An 18093-nucleotide genomic window follows, 5' to 3' on the forward strand; every position below is an offset into this window, starting at 1 on the left:
GGGGGGGGGGGTAGGCAGGCATGTGGGGGGTGGAAACACACTCGGAACCTCTGCTCTTTTTTTGTGGTATTATCTGGTATTTATCTGTGAACATTTTCAAATGAATTGTTGGATTTAGGTAGGCACAGCAGATGACAAAGGGCCATTTGTGGCCATATTAAAGTTATGCGGTTCTAGATCCATTGGCAGAAACATGATAATGTGCCCTCTATCCTCAACCTCCTATTCACTTCCGCTAACGTGTCTGTCTGTATGTCTGTCTGTGCGTGCGTGTGCATATAGAATGACTTCTCCACGGCCGAGCCTGCTGAACTACACTCATGATGGAGTCATATCCTCCCCACTGCAGAAGCCCATGGACCTGAAGCAGCTCAAACAGAGGGCTGCTGCCATACCGCCTATTGTGAGTCACTAATTTGGCTCAGTGTTTTTTTGTCTCTCACATCATACAACAGTTAAGTGAAGAACATCTCGGCTTTTCCAGCCTTGGAAAAACTGTCTTTGACCCAGGTTGTGTTTTGTAACAGAAAACTGATTTGCCCAACTCCCTCGCTCACTCGCTCGCTCGCTCGCTCGCTCACTCACTCACTCACTCACTCACTCACTCACTCACTCACTCACTCACTCACTCACTCACTCACTCACTCACCCACCCGCCCGCTCACTCACTCTGCCATTGCAATGATATCAATACTATCCCTTTCACTCTGCTTACAGAGATAAGAGTACAGCAGGTTTAAATTGTTGAGTCATATTTGTATAAGGTAAGCCAGCCAGATGGAGGATGATGGGATAGATTGCTTTGTGGAGAAGAAACGAGATGCCAGACATTAGGGAAACTTTAGCTTACCAAGAAATAAGAGCTGTTTTTTAGCTATCATGTTTGTTAGATACTGTATGTGGCTAACCATATGTCACATGCCAGATAGGACTGGGCTTGTGCGCTGTGTATGTAACCTTTTCCTCATCCTGTGTGTAGATGCCAGAGGCCTCCATGCAGGGCAGTCAGCGCAGTGGGAGTGGCAAGGCAGTGCTGCCCCCCCACGCCCTGGCACTGTACCAGCAGCAGATCACCATGGCTCATGGGGAGTCCTCCCAGGAGGTCAAACAGCAGCAACAGCAACAGCAACAGCAGCAGCAGCAGCAGCAGCAGCAGCAGCAGCAGCAGCAGCAGCAACAACTACTCTCAGGCCAGCCAGGCAAGCAGCAGCCTTACACCCCGCAGGCAGACAGAGACAGGGAGGCTCTTCACAGCAGCAGCCCTCGCATTCGCCCGCGCAGCCCCTCCACCAGCGACAAGGATGGTACGACAACTCCATCATCATAGAAAACTACTTTTTATTGCCAATAAGTTCATTTAGCGAAGAACCCCTCACTCAATTTCCAGCATTTCTTCCTTATTAATCTCCCCGTTTGTCTGTTTTTCCCATCCCATTATTTTCTTTCTGTATGATCCCTAGTGTCCCTCTACAGCAGGGTGTGTGTCTGTGTAACATGGCACATTGCTGAAATTGTGTAGGATAAATGGTTTTTAAATGGAAACCAGATTAGCACTATGAAATGAGCTTTAGTTGCATTTGATCTAGTTTTACTTAGTTGGTCCTTGCTACATGCTCTAACCTTGAGTCTGTGTTCTCTAGTGTTCAGGGTATTCAAGTGTTTCTGGGACACTCGTGGAAAGGGAACTGATAAATGATCTGGTATTGCTACTGACCCAGAAGGGAATATAGTCTAGTTCAGCGCACTTACTGTGAGCGCGTGGAATGTGAATCTCTGAGAGCACAAGTGTACGACACACCAGCTGTGAACTGTAACACACAGCAACCACCTTTTTTTTTTATTATTTTTTTTTTTTAAAAGACTTTTTAGAAAAAAGGGAAAAACTCTTTATACCTGCCGCAGAGGCAGGTGTGGACATATTCTCAACTCTGCATTCAAGCTAGTATTTATTACCATCTCTCTGCATGTGAATACTAAATTCACATCATGTGGTGACAGTAGTTAAAGCTTTTATGTGGTTAGTGCATGTTTGTGAGGAAGAGAGAGATAAATTCTGTGAGGTTGCGATGATCTGTGGTGTGTTTGTGTCCCTTCAGAGCTGGAAGGCAACGAGAGGTGGTTACTGACCCTCCTGCAGGGATTAAGTAGGTTCACCCCTTGCCTTCTCCCCTCATTCCTTTCTAATTACACCTTTAGCACACTACAGTGCAATCACCTCCTCTGCTGGATTTTTTACTGTGTGTACTAAATATTAGCAGTGGGTTGCTGTGTATGTTAGCATATAATTCAGTGCTGTGTCACCCTGGCTGGGATGTGGCATGAGGGGTTCTACATGCTCATGACGATGACAGTGACAATGGTGTTGATGACAGTGAGCTGGCAGTGGCAGAAGGACAGCTTCTTGGATTAGTAGAGGTCAGGTTGAGCGCTTTGTTGTGGCCCTGACTCTGTTTGTGTGTCATTGTTGTTTCAGAAAAGTCCCGGGCTTTCTCTCCACATAGCGAAGCCAAGAAGCAGGCACTGGGCCCCGATGATCTAAGGACCTCTAACTTGGGTCGCCCTGTTCTCTCCCCGTACCCCATGTCCCCACGAGACATGGCCAAGATCAGTCACGACCAGCACTTGCTCCACTTCAACTGTGAGTCCTCTTCTCCGTCCTCTTTGCATGTTCTTAACAAGCCTAAATTTGAATATTTCTTGGTGTCTTGTATGGGAACTTTGCTTCTTGATGCTAAAATGCCTCTAGAAACCCTCTGCCAGAAATCAGATATTCTGATCTTGAGCTCCATAATGTGTCCTGCCTTTCAGCGTTCCAGCAAGCGGGCCACCCCGCACTCACTAGTGCTGCACAGGAGAGTGGTCGGCTAGCAGCAGTGAGACCCCTCACGATGCCAGAACCACCACCTCTCATTTCCTCCACCAAGCCAGGGGGCTCCATCACTCAGGTACAGCACAACACAAATGAAAACTAGGGCTTTGAGATAGTCGGCCCACGGAAATCATGTTATTTGAAAATTATATATTTTTTTTTTAATATACTTTTGGTAGCACACTTGCTAAGGACAAAAAAATAGAATCTAACACAACCTTTGTGACTAAATACTGGTGTCTTCAGGGGACCCCAGTGCAGCTGCACAGCCCGGCTCATGGGTTGGACCATGGGAAGATGCCTCCCACACAAATAGGGTTGTCTTGGATGGATCAGAGGAAAGTGGGTGAGTAAAACTTTTCTGGAGGCACCAGTGCACTTCCAGATTTTCTTTTCTGTAAATTGCCATCTACTTCTAAAGCATCCATCACAACTGATATTGAGGCCTGATCATCTGCTGCATCACCATAGATACGTCTGTCTCATTGTCTCGTCCGTCTGTTTGTCCATTCCTATGCAGCAGGTCCTTTCCCTGTGGTGAAGCAGGAACAGTTGTCCCCTCGCAGCTCATCCTCTCAGGCCGACAACCTGTCCATCCAGGGGACGCCTCATGATTGTGCTTCTGGACGTGGTGCGTGGCTCACCTTTTTCTTCAATTTCTGTATACAGTAAACTTGTATTGGTGCCCCTACATTTTTCTTTGTCCTGTATAGATCAGCAAGTAAAGAATGAAGAAGAGTCTTTTTCCAAATTTTTTTCGTATCAGATTTATTTTTAAAACTGATTCTGTTTTTGTCACACACACCCTTTAATAACAATGGTATTCCACGTGTTTCATTGAGCTCTGTTATGCTGGAAAGATGTACCCCCTCAGCATGACAGTGACCTGAGACAGACAGCAAGGACCACACTGGAGTGACTTTGGGACAAGTGTCTGAATGTACATGAGTGACCCTGGCTAAACTTGACTCTCATGGGGAGTCGAGTTCACTGAAGCTCATCTAATCTGACAGAGCTTGAGAGGATGTGGAGAATTGCAGAAAATGCTCAAATCCATGTGTGCAGAGCCGCTGCACATTTACTCAAGAAGAGTCAAAGCTTTAATTACTGCCAGCGGTGCCTTCAGTTGTCCTTTACAGAACAAATGTGTAAAACTTTTTGACTTTGTCATCACCAAGAACACTAGACTGAACATTACAATTCTAGATATCAGATAAGTGATATTTTTTACAAACCATAAATCCCAGTGATAGTTTACATTCGTTTTCCACTTTAACTACTCTTAATACTGCTGTACTGCCTATAGTTACATAAATGTCTTTCTTACTATCTTTACAGCTTCTATTCCAGCTGTTCAGGGGGGTAGTATCACTAAGGGCATCCCAGGGACCAGAATGCATCCAGATCCCTCAATTTCCTACCGTGGGGGATCCATTACTCAGGTGAGCTCAGACCAGCAAAGTACTGCGAGTCTTGTCCTTTTTTAAAGCTGCTATTCAGGAACTAGGAATATCCCAATACAGTTTTTTTTCTCTCTCTACGTTTTTCTACATAACAAAGTTGATGACAGATAACTTGCGCAGTCAATGGACAATCCCCTACCGCTGTTTTTCCTCTCACTGTAACAGAATCTGCCATGTGTGGAGTTTGTTAGCGCCGCGTTGGGTGCGGCAACCCTTATGTGAGTGTGTTAAGGGTATTGTGCTGACAGTGTTCAATTTGAATAGTGCATTACGACAGATAACTGGCAAACAGTTCTCTTCCCCTTTTATTTGGAGAACCTCTGAACTTCATCGGAAATTCATTAGGTAAGTCACTTTAAATATGAGGCATTATGTGGGTTTAGGAGAGACTTTGGCCCAGTGTTTCCTCTCAGATCACTGTGCAGGAGCGGCGCACTCAGGTAAATGAGTTGCTTTCTCCAGACAAAGATAGATCCAAGTGGTGAACTTAAACTGGCGCTACATTGAACTGTGTTAAAGTTCATGGTTGTAGCAGCTTGTATGGCTCTGACACAGACAACCCACCCTCATTATTTTTAATTACCTCCACCTTTTCTGATGGTTAATGCTATTTTTGCCCATATCGCTGCTGTCATTTGCCACCTGCCCACAACGTTTAACAGCCACTGCCGTCAAACTTAACAGCCATCATGTTACTGGGCTTTGACTTATGTACTTATGATGAAAGAGAGAGAGCAGCAGAGCTGTTGAGATCGTGAGGTAGACCAAGTGCTCTGGCTGCTGGATTTCCCTGCTGCGGTGACATAATCACAGCTCCGAGTGGCCCTATCACCCTAGCAACAGGTACACACTGTACCGCGTCTGTTCCCTCTCTTATTTATCTATTTACTCTAGACGCTGGCTAAACCCAGTCATTGATATGCCCACTGTAATATCACATCACGCTGGCATACGAGAGAAAACAGTGTTGAGGGGGCTGTTATTCACCATGACAGATTAGTAAGGAAAAGGTGAAAGCGATCATGTATACTCACTGCCGTTGTAGAGGGACAACTCATTTGTTTGTTCAGCTTGTTCGATCGTAAAGGCAGTGGTGCACTTTCATTAGGAGTAGATGAGGACTGCTTCAGGACTGGTCAGTGCCATCTGACTCCCAACGCCCATTACAGCAAACCATACTTGTCTGGCCCCCAACATTCAGCAGCATCTTCTTGGAAAAGCTTCAGTCAACAACACTGCTGTGTCTCCTGCTCAGCCATCCGCCCCCGCTCTCATCTCTCCACCAAGCCGTGTAGAAATATGACTCATACTCAGTGATTTGACTCCAGGTTTTAACAAAGCTGCCCGTTGTCATCCGCTGCTGCCAAGTGGTTGCACCTCCACTTCTTTTGGGAGTACTATTCTGTTTGTTTTGTGTGTATTTGTTTATTTTTTTTTCTATCTTTATTTATTTATTTATTTATTTATTTATTTATTTATTCAGATCCCTGTTATCTGTCACCGCTGTAACAAACATTCCTTCTGGGGCGAAAATAATTCAGGAAACAGAATACACGTTCTGTGTGTAACACAATCTACAATATGCGTTACAGTCAAATCAACACTGTTGCTCCACTTATATCTTACTCAACAATCCTGAAGAGAAAAGGAAAGAAAACACACGCTATCTGTACTATAACTGTATCAGTCAGAATTACTGACCTGCACTATTATTTATTAACAGCCCTTCAAAGCTAAAACTAAACTGATTTTATTAGGGGCCTTTATAACAGAGATTAGTGAGATTAGTGAGTAAGAGCTATATAGTCATATAGCTGCCTTATATGGTTAGCTAGCTATAGTCTGTTATATATCTGTGTTGTATATCTATATAACACAGTCCGCTTTCATAGCATTGGTTGTTGGTTTTGAAATGTCTCACCCACTGTGAGCTTTCATGACAGTGATTACACCCCATGAATACTGTTCAGGCTATATAACAGAACTGACCAGTCAGTGTAATCACGCAGAGATTGTACAGTATTTAACAGTGTACATTCAACACCACCTGTTACCTGTGCCTGACTTGATCATTGCTGTTGGTGTTGATATTGCAGCTGTTTTTGCAGCTAGCAGTTTTTGTTTTAATGTCACTTTGTCATGTAAGAGTGGTTGAGAAAACGGACCAAACTGAGGCTTGTAAACGGCACCAGCTGCTAGTCGATGCTGTCTCTTTTAGGTCCTCTCTCCAATTTGTCTTATAAAAGCCATGATCAGATTTTGTCTCAGCTCCTGCGGCTCACTGATAAACTGATAAAGTGCTGGTCTCATGTCTCCTCTCCTCACTGCAGGGGACACCGGCTGATGTTCTGTATAAGGGAACCATAACCCGTCTGATCACAGAGGACAGCGCCAGCCGAGCTGAGAGGGAGCGAGATGAGGCGCTGTCTAAAGGCCATGTGGTGTATGAGGGTATCAGCGGGCACATTCTCACATATGAACGTGAGTACAGCAGCTGGGCTAGAATATACTTCATGCCGTGCCCAGCTGTTATTTTCATTTTGCGTAGGATCTGGCAAAAGCCCAACAAATGGAATGATTTTCACTGAGTGAACCTTAACTTCGAGATATTGTTTACCTGATTATAGTAACATCTTTGTTATTTGTAGGCGCTGCTTCTCAGACCCCTAAAGATGAGGGCCGAGGCCCCGGGCAGCCCGGGGAAATTCTGGGCCTGAAGCGTCCTTATGATGCTATGGAGGGAGGCATCTCTAGAGGACTGCCTATGAGGGATTCACTGTCCGCTGCCAACTGTGAAGGTAAGAGAAAACTCCACTTAACCCTCTGTCACACTCACAAAAGGCCACTGGATGTAATCATGTTTGACCCTTGTCGGCATCTCCTCTGATAATGGATGAAAGCATTGACTGTCGTTGAATCTCTCCACTCCTTTCCCTCTACCTCAGGTTTGATTGGTCGAGCCATGCCTCATGACAGGGACAGTCCGCACCACACACCTTACAAGGATGCTCATCACATCCGTGGTTCCATCTCTCAAGGTAGGATACCAGCATAACAGAATAAAGTGACACAATGGGACTGAGAAAAGTCTCAAGGTTGTTGCAGCAGATTAGATCTTTGAACTTGAATGTAAATATATCTGCTTGAAAGACAATTCACTGTAATGTCGTCTCTGTTTGTATTCTGTGTTTCTCCTGAAGGCACTCACTCTTTGTGCTCTCACTTCTGCAGTCCACTCTCTCAGTGCTCATTCAGCAGAGCTGCAGAGAAACACAGAGTTTTCTTTTGCCTTTTTTTTCCTTTCAAGAAACACATTGTGCCATGTTACCAGAAATCACCCACTGGCATGAGTACTTTCATGTTGGTATTTGTATTTATCTATGTGATGACAGTCAAGTCGGATAACCATCTTGTCTCATCTTGCCCAGAGACAGTAGTGGATGAAGCTGCTCAGAACATTTCTTTGTTTCTGGCCTATCTGTTTCTCCGTTTCTCAGCTCCCTTCTGCCTAAATTATGTCCTGTCCTCTCTAGTTTGAAGAAAAATGAGATTGAGATATTCTCATGATTTCAGGTATACCTCGTCATCTGGACCCTCAGGATGGATACCTCAGGAGGGAGGCTAAGCAGATGAAGAGAGAGGGCTCCCCGCCCCGTGGACCCAGTTCACTTTCTGACCCAATGAAGGGCAGAGAGGCCATGGTGCCCACTGTGAAGGAGGCAGGCCGCTCCATCCACCTCATTCCCAGGGAGGAGCTCAGGCAGCCTCAAAAGGAGGGCATCATAGCACAGGTATACACACACTAGCAACACACTGGGACACTGTCCGACCCGTAATGTTTTTGGCCCCGTCTACAACTAAGCTCATTCATTCCTGTTGTGCTCCTCTTCAGGGAACACCCATGAAGCAGGAGGCAGCTGGTTCAGGGAAACGCCATGATGTCCGCTCCATCATAGCCAGTTCACCACGTTCCTACCACAACACCCCCTCCCACCTGGAGATGCGTGCTGACAGGGGCCGCTATGAGGAGGCACCAAAAGGGCGCCCCAGCGCGGTGGTCAGTACGGCTAGCCCTATAGCCCGCTCCTCTCCCCTCACACTGGGGTCAGAGCAGGGAGGAAAGGCTCATCACAGCCCAGTGGGCTATGACGACAAAGGCGCCTTAAGGAACCCTTACCCTGGACCCTCTCATCGTGGCTCCCCTCTGTCCAGGGAGGCAAGCCAAAGGCAGCATGATGGTGGGTATATCTTATCCAATCAAGAGGGTCGTTTTTGTTTGTTTCTGTAAAAAGGGTCTTACTATAGCAACAGCAGCTGAACTATCCAAGAACAAGATACTTCAACCCAAAGACTGTACGTGAAAGTCTTTTGTTTCCTTGTTTCTACTCCAGGTTCCAGTAAGAATCCGCCTCAGGAGCGTAAAGCCACACCGACCCCCAGGGAGATGAGCGCCACCAAATCACCGCTGCCTGGTGTTCCTGAGCAGCAGGCCTATGAGCGTCTGCTGCAGGGTCTCGGAGCCGACATGTACCGTCAAATCCCCTTAACCTTCGATCCTGCGGCGCTGCCCCGTGGCATTCCTATTGACCCAGGTACAGCCACAGTCAAATAAAACATAGAAGATGTTAACCTTGTGATCTAAAACTCTTATATTAAGTGTGAAGTTCTTGAAGACCTTGCGTATCGAGTGTGTTGTTTTCAGTTATTGATTAGACCTCAGCTCACTTGAGGTTTGATGGAGCTTTGTTGACAGTTATGGGAGGTCAACAAAATCCATGTTCTGTAATAACTATAAAGGCGTAAGTTATACGACAGGCTTCAGACCAACAACAGCCTTGCATCAAAAACACATCCTTTTATTGCAATGAGACTTTCGTGCTGGTGCAAAATTAGCTCAACTTTTGCCGCAACACAGTGTATCAACATCCGGCAAACCACTGCATTGACCAATCAAATACATGGAAGTACACATACTACTCTAGGTAGAGTACCAATATCTCTGTGTGTGGTTTGTACTTCATCTTCTTGCCAGTAGCAGTAGCACCACGACCACACCATTGTAGTCCTTTGCAAGGTTTTGGTGGGGGGCCTGTTGATCTGAACACATTTAGAGAGGTCAAACAAAACAGAAAAGGGGAAGAAGTCAGAAGAAGATGTCAGTCAAGCACAATCTGAACACACTCACTTCATTCTGAGAAGACGTCTGAAAATATCTTTAATCATTCTGACATTTCCTCCTCTTCATCCACAGCGGCTTACTACTTGCCTCGCCACCTAGCCCCCAACCCGGCGTATCCTCATCCCTACCCCTACCTCATCCGTGGCTTTCCCGACACCGCGGCCCTGGAGAACCGCCAAACGCTGCTCAACGACTACATCACCTCCCAGCAGATGCACCAGTGGCCTCCAACTGCTGCCATGGCCGCCCAGCGCTCAGACCTGCTGAGGGGCCTGGCTCCACGAGACCAGCCCCTTCCTCTGCCCTACTCTGCAGCCCCACGTGGTAAGGCCACCTGGCTTCACAACGCTGAGTTTGAGTCACATTAAGTGTGATACAACTACAGATGGAGCTTGCTAATAGCTCTTACCAGTGCAGCAGCACGCCTCATGTTGCCTGGATTTCATTCAATAAGAGTTCTCTAGCAGGTGTTTGTGGATTACTTAACCTGGTACCTCACTCTGCAGCTCAAGTGCATAATGCATTTACAGTGATCTCTGTGTTACATTCTCATATTCTATAACAGGTTGTAAACTTAGTTGGATTCAGCTTTAGATATATTTTGAATATATATTTTTCTCTGTAGCCACTGCTGTGAGCTCTTGGTATTTTATGTTACTTTGATCTGATTTTTATCTTGAGCTGTGCTATGCGCATGTCTGACCCACATAACCTGTGGGCAATCAGCTGGTGTGCTGCATCAAGCAGCGGTTAAAGGTAATTAGTAGCTGCTAGAGAAGGAAACATGAATAATCTGACTTGGTTGTCAACACGGTCTAGCAACTTGCTTCAGCATTTATCTTCCCTTTGTCTGTTTGAGTTAAGTTGAAATGCAAATGCACTGAGTGAGTGGGGAGTTTTATTTTCAACATTTTGTCTTGAAACACTCCATAATCAGAAACTCTCAGATCCAACGCTGCTCTCTCAGTTTAGTGCCTTTGGCCTTTTAGTCGATTTATAATTTCTCCTTTCAAAAGGCAATTTTATTTCAAAGATAGCCATATGTCCTTGCGTTATTGTACCTATCATAGGTGCGCTATTGTACCTATCAAAACTGTTACGTTCCTGAATGACATCCTGCTATATGGAATATGTGACCACAGTATGTACTTTATTTACCTGTTGTCCTCAATCCAAAACCACACATTCCACATGTAGACCAGCTATTGGGTTTTCCTTTACTCTTCTCTTCTTTCTTTCCCCTAGGGATCATCGATCTTTCTCAGGTGCCACACTTACCTGTCCTAGTCCCTCCCTCTGCAGGGACAGCCGGCTCCCCAATGGATCGCATCACCTACATCCCCGGGGGAAGCACCACCTTCCCTGGCAGGCCTTACACCACCTCTCCCATCTCACCAGGTACAATTCAGTTCACACAAGCAAACTCACCCAGAGATTAGATACGTTGCACTGTTTTCATAATTGTTTTTCCTTTTTTTTTTTTCTTGTACAGTTGGCTCCTCACACATAAACAAGATGCACTGTTTTCATAATTGTTTTTCCTTTTTTTTTTTCTTGTACAGTTGGCTCCTCACACATAAACAAGATGCAAGGCTCATCCTCATCTTCGGAGCGTGAGCGTGAGCGAGACCGTGAGCGTGACAGAGAGAGGGACCGGGAGAGAGACAGAGAGCGGGAGAGAGAGAGGGAGCGTGAACGGGACCGGGAGAGAGATCGTGAGAGGGAACGCGAGAGGGACCGGGAACGGGAAAGGGACCGGGACAGAGAGAGGGACCGAGAGCGCGACAGAGAGAAGGGCGGGTCTCTTGGAAATGTTGAGCACGCCCCCATCTGGCGACCAGGTATGGAGCAATTTTGTTTGTTTTTTTTTTTTCATTTTTTCTTTCATTTTTGTCATCATGTTAAAAGTAAAGGCACATACTAGCAGCACAAAGGTAGTAATGCATCTGTGAGATTAAATGGGTCTGGTTTGTGCTTCTAAGGTACAGAGCACAGCTTGGGAAACAGTAGCAGCAGCAATGTGAGACCTGCTTCCCAACCGTACAGCCACCAGCACTCCCCGGTGTCCCCTCGCACCCAGGAGAACGTGCAGCAGAGGCCAAGCGTCCTGCACAACACTGGGGGCAAAAGTCTTTCCGTCAGCGAACACTCCAGCTCATCTGTGTTACGGTAAACTGCACTTTAGTTCTGTTTTTATAAGGACAACACTGGGACAAAGCATACTTTCACTCAACATTCACAGCAAAGTTTACCATTTTGACTTCCATGTTTATTAAGTGGGGTTTGTTTGGCCCGGCAGGTCCATGCCCTCAGGCCCAGGACGCTACCAAGGTTACCCTGGCCACCTCCAAAGGACAGGTGTGCCCCCTGAGGCGTACCCATCTGTCATGGATTCAGGTGTAGCCAAAGAGCAGAGTCGGGATGGTGGCAAAATCAGGGGAGGTCTACCCAAGCATGTGCAGGACCAACACGGCCCTTCCAGTAAATCAGACCCCAAGCTGTCCAGCCCCAGCCCAGGAATATACCCAGGTTCCTATACCTCGGCTTCAGGCCGGCCCCAACACCTGCTGCCTCTCCAGTCGGATAACCCTCCTGGCCGTGGAGAAAGCGGTACACCTAGTAGGGAAAAGACTCAAAACAAACCGATGTCCATTCAGGAACAAGAGCTCCGAGCACTCGGTAAGACCACCATGACTGCGGCCAACTTCATAAACGCGATTATAATGCGTCAAATTTCTTGTGAAACGGGGATGCCAGAGACGGGCTCGCTTGTTGCCAGCAGCGCCACTGATGGTAAGACGCTCTGGATCCCAGGGTCCCCCTCATCACCCAGACCCTCCCCGTCAGTCTGTGGCCTATTGCACGCTGTGGTGGTTGGCATTATCAAATCAGCCCAATTCATTTACATTTTTTTCTTTCAATGCTATAATTTTTTGCTTTGTTCCAGTTTTATTATTAGTTTCTTTACAGACTTAAAGACCACCAAGGGTGACCTCTGGAAAACCAAACTTGTAGCCTGTCCAAATTGGACCTGACTGGCTGAAATGAAATATGAAGAGGCAGTTTATAAGCTTGATAGAGCATTGATGAAATATTAATAACAACAACTCGACACATTTAATTTTCCATGAAGAAGATCCTAGGTGTCCTTTAAGGCGTCATTTGAGGTAGTTAAAGCTGGTGGGACATTAAGGCGGAACATCCTTTGCTGCTTATTTTTAATTTTCTTTTCATAGATGATGTGACTTGAATTTAACGTGGCACCCCTCCTCCCTCCCTTTCGGCTGCTTACTTTAAACAGAATATTTCACCACATGCAAGTGGGCATGAAAAGAATATTTTAGACACTTGAAAAGACATTGCACCACAGGAGGCTTTTATATCCTGTTTTAAATGAGACCGCTTGTAATTCAAGCACTTTGACTTTACACATGCAGTGGCTCTACTTCACTGCTGCATGTCTTATGAGGCACTCCTTCATGTAGATGCTCACAGACCTATTTGAAACACATTGTGCTGGGGCACAATGACCGCATATAACCCACATGACTAAAGGGGAACAAAGTAGGTGTGAGAGTCCCTTTCATTAAAGGTCATTGAAAGCCTTACCAACCACCAAACTGATCCCCTGGGGTCCCAGAGAGCACCGGTGCTACACAGAAGGACGGTGTTGAAAGGGGACGCACATGGGAAAGACTGGGGAGACTTTCAGCCATCCAGGGGGAGGGGGGTACTACAGGTTCTGGCCCTCGAAATCTCTGCATGTTTCTATTTATGGCTCACTGTAATTTATGCTAATTTTTTTTTTTCCTTTTGAATTTAATTATTTTTCCAACACACACCCAACACTCAACACATCTCTCTCAATCAAGCCTCTGAGAGTTTGGAATGTGAATTTGTTTGCTGTTGTTGTTGTTTTTTGTTGTTTTCTGCTTCGTAGAACAGTGTGTCACATGTGTATTTATACAATACTGCAGGGCAAGTGACAACTGCATGCTGAGTTCAAATGTGTGTTAATATAGTCCTGTATATACAGTAGGCATCAGGAAGCATGCTTCTCCAAGCAGACGAGACTCTGACAGATAGGACATCATCACCTTGCTGTTGGCACACATTCACAAACTCGTACACAGGACCACAGAGAGAAACACTGTAGTAGGCTGTTGTTGAAATGAACCCAGAGTCTCTTCTGTCGTTGCTAGCTAACAACAAAAATCACAGCTTCCTGTCCCTCCGGGGGACTCGTCCTCTCTGGGAGTCTGTACAGTCCTGCCCCCTCCCCTCCCTCCGATGCTCAACTTACATCATCCTTTCCTGAGATAAATACTGTAGTGCAAGAGTTGTGTAAGAAAACACATAGTGAGACATGACGCACAAGGGAAAAACAGTCTTGAAATAGGCTCATTAGTGCTCTCTAGAGCATGCAAGCGGAAAGCTGTAGTCCCACAATGGTTAAACAATAATTTGATAAATGTATGGCTAACCATAGACGGGCCTGTCTTGAGTTAAGTTTTGTACTTGTATTCATAGTATACAGTAAGCACATTTGTTTTCTCTTTGTCGCTGAGGCAGTACATGAGGATTTTATTTTTTAGTTAAAAGTTGTCTCTTCTTTTTCAGTTAATAAGTGACTGTGACTTCTTCATTTATGAATCACTGATGCAAAACCAGTCAATTTTAGTATCGTTTCTGGTCAGAGCCAGGCTCGCCAGGTCTGTATGCAAAAAGTACTCTATAAATAGTTAAGAGATCTGAGGGAGCTTGTCTCACACATGTTCATGTAGTGTTTTTATAGCAAAGCTTGCCCTTTCAGCCCTCGTGCAGGTGCTACACGAAATGTTTAAACTGCACATCCACCATAAGTCCTGATGGATGGACGGACATTTCTGAACCGCGCATGTTTTCAGTAGGACAATTTTAGAGATCTTGAATTGTGTCACCATGAACTAAAAAACAAAACTAACTTTTATTCATGTGTGGATGTGATTTTTTGCCTCTGTGTGTGTTTGTGTGTGTGCATGGGTGTGCATGTGTATCTGTTCTCTGAATTTGACTCTCAGCTCCACCGAAGATGGATCCACACAGTCTGTACCTTGAGGAGAGACTGTCTCCAGGCCAACAGCCCCCGTCCCCCTGTGTTAAAGGCAGCCAGAGGGTGGTCACCCTGGCACAGCACATCAGTGTAAGACTTCTCAACCACTGCATTACAACTGCAAAAAAAAAATAGCACAATCTCATCTTTATATGTATGTATTACTATGTATGTTTCCTAAGTGCCGAACAGAACAGGTATTTTCATGTCTCATGGCGTGTATATGTCTTTCCGTAAACAGGAGGTGATAACTAAAGACTACACTAGGCAGAGCCAGCAGCAAAGCTACCACGGCTCTCCTGTCCTGGACTTGACCCGTCCACCCAGTGCCTCCCAGCCCCCGCCCACCTCACAGGAGTCAGGCCAAGGGTCCCGCTATCCGGAGAGCCTCGGCGGAGAACGCAACAGAGATCGGTAAGAATTAATGTCAGACGGGATCACTTTGAAACAAGAGAAATAAAGGTTGAAAGCTTTGAGTGGCCACTGTCTTACTGTATGTGCCTTCACCCTTTGATGCCGATAACTTAAACAAGGATTCATTGATTTGGTCTGATGTTAACCATGCTGTATATATCTTTCTTTGTATTCTCCCCAGGTCTCCTCCTCAGCCCAAGGCATCACCTGTCAGTGTTTCAAATGACGGCATTGAACCAGTGTCTCCTGCTGGAGCCAGCTCTGAACCTGAAGTCCAGGGAGGGGCCTCCTACCCCAACGAGCAGGGAGAGCAAGGGTAACAGCTCACACTGCTGTGGATTTCCTCAGAAAGAGCTCACTGCAAATATGTTTTATTGCTGGTGTTAACTTAAGTGGGTGCAGTTGCATGAAAGTCAAATATAATAAAACTATGTGGTGTATATATTCAGCTCATACAATATTTAGATTAGCACGACCGCAGTTAAGGATCTTATTCCTAGTTGAATATTGAGTCGATTGATAATTACAGTATTTGAACAAACTGAACAAAGTCTGCTCTTTTAGTTGTCATTCAACGGGCTGCACCACTGCAGCTGCGAGGTGCTTTATATTCCGTTGTGTTAATAACATAAAAATGTAAGCCACATGCCTTGAACCATAAGGCGCACTTCAACTCAAAATATATATAAAGTGTAACAATTATACATGTCGCGCTCCAGAAGGAGATCCCTTTTGTTTTTAAATATGTTTTGAGAAATATTATTTTTCATAAATGTATGAGCTTCTCTGTTCAGCCTGCTGTATATGGATGGATGATTGATGATTTGATTATAACATTTGTTTGAATCATTGTTGTCACTCTACAAATAATTTCAGTAGAAATTAAGTGTTTGGAATTGGCTTTCAGATGGTGCTTAGACATTCCAACTATTGAATTTAAAAGCACAGAAAAATGGGAGTATCATATGAGTGCTGTTTTATGTGTGTGTGTTTGTGTGTGTGTGTGTGTGTGTGCGTGCGTGTGTGTGTGTGTGTGTGTGTTAACTTGGCTTTCCTTTCACTCCTACAGAATGGGCTCCCGTTCCCCTCCCAATGCCTCCCAGCCTCCGGCGTTCTTCAGCAAGCTGACGGAGAACACCTCGGCTATCGTGAAGTCAAAGAAACAGGAGATGATCAAGAAGATGACTGTGGTGGGGAACGACGGTGATTTCAGTAAGTCTGACCTCAGCACCGACTTGTGATTGCATGTGATTTAATGAAGAGAATGGACTTTTAAAAAGAAACCTTGTTCACACTCTCAGATGCTGGTCAGCCAGGGACAGAGATCTTCAATATGCCGGCGTCTACAACTGCAGGTAATCGCCTCTATTTCCACCTCCTCCATCATGTTAGCAAAGTGGGTAAATATGGAAACAGTATGCATAATGCAACTTGAGGTCTGTTAAGTTAAGGATGACTGTGCAAGATGGAGCGGCTTACAAGAGTTTGTTTTATATTTGAACATATTGATGTCCAAGGCCAAGGTTTTCAGAGCCCAGGCATCAGCCACAGCTGCATGTTCTCTGGCTAGAGCTGTGGTGAAAGGTGCCGTTTACAGAAATATTACAAAGGTCATAAGGTGGCGTTTACACAGGAAATTAACTTGACCTGTGTTACCACATGACACAGGCAGTAAAAATGCATTTATGAAATGTTTGCGAGACTTGATAAAGGCCTTAAGAGAAAATCATCCTTTTCTCAACCCCACCCTCTGGACGGCCTGAGGCACTGTTCTCCTACAGTATTGACCTACAGTAATTTGTATACATTTTTTATTTAATCTTTATTAAGTCAAGCACTGTCATTGAGATTAAAATCTTTTTTCCAAGAGCAAATGCAATGACTGAAGCTGTGTGTCTGTTCTACTCTCCTATTTTTTCACACCTCTCTTTAAGGTTGTGCTCACTACTCTTCGGACAATACTGAGTCACCACACTGTCCTTCCACTGTTGGCCTGTTTTATCTCTTCATGTCTCACTTTCCTTCTGATACGACTTCATGCTGTGGATCCCCACTCTCTCTTCTTCTTCCTCCTTTTGCTGTAGCTTTAGCTTCATGCCCATTTTCCCTGCTTACAATAGCACTCTCTGTACTTACTGTCCCTCTCTCCCTCTAACTTGTTTAACACTCCCTCCTTCCACACAGGACCTGTGAGTGTGCGCAGCCACCCTACTCCAGAGGCCCCTGGTAACTCAATAGGCCTGGAGGCCATTATAAGAAAGGCCTTAATGGGCAAATACGATGATCAGTCTGAGGAGCGCTCTCCATCCAACGCCACTAACCCGATGGGTCCCAGCGTGTCTGCTGGTATGTCGGTAGCCGACGGACGTGGTGAGGACTGTTTCTCACAAGGTGCGACATTCCTCAAACTCTTTTATATTTTATCTTGTTGACTTCTTTTCTGTTGCCAAGCTGGTGTCTTCATAGTCTTTATGGTAAAATAAACTTACGGCCTCCTGGCTGTAGCTTCACACAGACAAATATGAGAGTTTTATTGATCTTCTCATCTGACTCTTGGCAAGTAGATGAATAATTTATATATAATTTTTTCTTCCATCTTAACGATAATTCTTTTGCTTAAAGTCTTTCAACAGTGTGTTTCTTATTTCAAGAGAGATAGTGAAGGACTGAGTTATGTGCGGATGTGTTTTCATTTCCAATACCCACGTAAACACACCTCCTCAACTGCTGGAGGAGGAGGAGCTGCAAACAGAGCTGGATGCTTTTTTTCACAGGAGCGTGTTGCACCGTAGCTTAAAACCAGACTTCTGCCTCCTCTGTTTGTAGGTGGGGGAAAGTCCTCAAAGAGCAGCGGACGCTCTAATGGGCGCAAAGCCAAGTCCCCAGGACCAGGTCTGTCAGGGGGGGAGAGACCATCCTCTGTGTCCTCTGTCCACTCTGAGGGAGACTGCAACAGACGGACTCCCCTTACCAATCGTGTGTGGGAGGACCGGCCTTCATCCACAGGTAGATTGATTTATTGGTGCAGTCACCTGCTGTAGTGGATCTCTGGAAAAGGTGAAAATGCTTTAAACAT

At 45.4% G+C, this 18093-nt stretch overlaps 1 protein-coding gene across 1 annotated transcript in view; it reads left to right on the plus strand.

Moving 5' to 3' along the window:
- The window catches only part of ncor2 (nuclear receptor corepressor 2), a 65038-nt gene that overhangs the window by 43796 nt on the left and 3149 nt on the right, over positions 1–18093 (plus strand). The window contains exons 20-45 of the mRNA XM_087170330.1: positions 283–403; positions 980–1304; positions 2097–2144; positions 2474–2638; positions 2809–2945; positions 3116–3215; positions 3390–3500; positions 4208–4311; positions 6663–6813; positions 6981–7130; positions 7278–7370; positions 7906–8123; positions 8225–8570; positions 8724–8924; positions 9584–9835; positions 10757–10909; positions 11074–11352; positions 11494–11680; positions 11811–12304; positions 14572–14693; positions 14845–15017; positions 15199–15333; positions 16087–16229; positions 16319–16372; positions 17202–17408; positions 17844–18023. Of these exons, the coding sequence (XP_087026456.1) occupies positions 283–403; positions 980–1304; positions 2097–2144; positions 2474–2638; positions 2809–2945; positions 3116–3215; positions 3390–3500; positions 4208–4311; positions 6663–6813; positions 6981–7130; positions 7278–7370; positions 7906–8123; positions 8225–8570; positions 8724–8924; positions 9584–9835; positions 10757–10909; positions 11074–11352; positions 11494–11680; positions 11811–12304; positions 14572–14693; positions 14845–15017; positions 15199–15333; positions 16087–16229; positions 16319–16372; positions 17202–17408; positions 17844–18023 (4649 nt within the window). The remainder of the gene's footprint in view (positions 1–282; positions 404–979; positions 1305–2096; positions 2145–2473; positions 2639–2808; positions 2946–3115; positions 3216–3389; positions 3501–4207; positions 4312–6662; positions 6814–6980; positions 7131–7277; positions 7371–7905; positions 8124–8224; positions 8571–8723; positions 8925–9583; positions 9836–10756; positions 10910–11073; positions 11353–11493; positions 11681–11810; positions 12305–14571; positions 14694–14844; positions 15018–15198; positions 15334–16086; positions 16230–16318; positions 16373–17201; positions 17409–17843; positions 18024–18093) is intronic.

The sequence above is a fragment of the Seriola lalandi genome, unplaced genomic scaffold, assembly GCF_002814215.2.
Source record: "Seriola lalandi dorsalis isolate HSWRI2012SDOR001 ecotype SW California unplaced genomic scaffold, Sedor1 jcf7180002054945, whole genome shotgun sequence".
Taxonomy (NCBI): domain Eukaryota; kingdom Metazoa; phylum Chordata; class Actinopteri; order Carangiformes; family Carangidae; genus Seriola; species Seriola lalandi.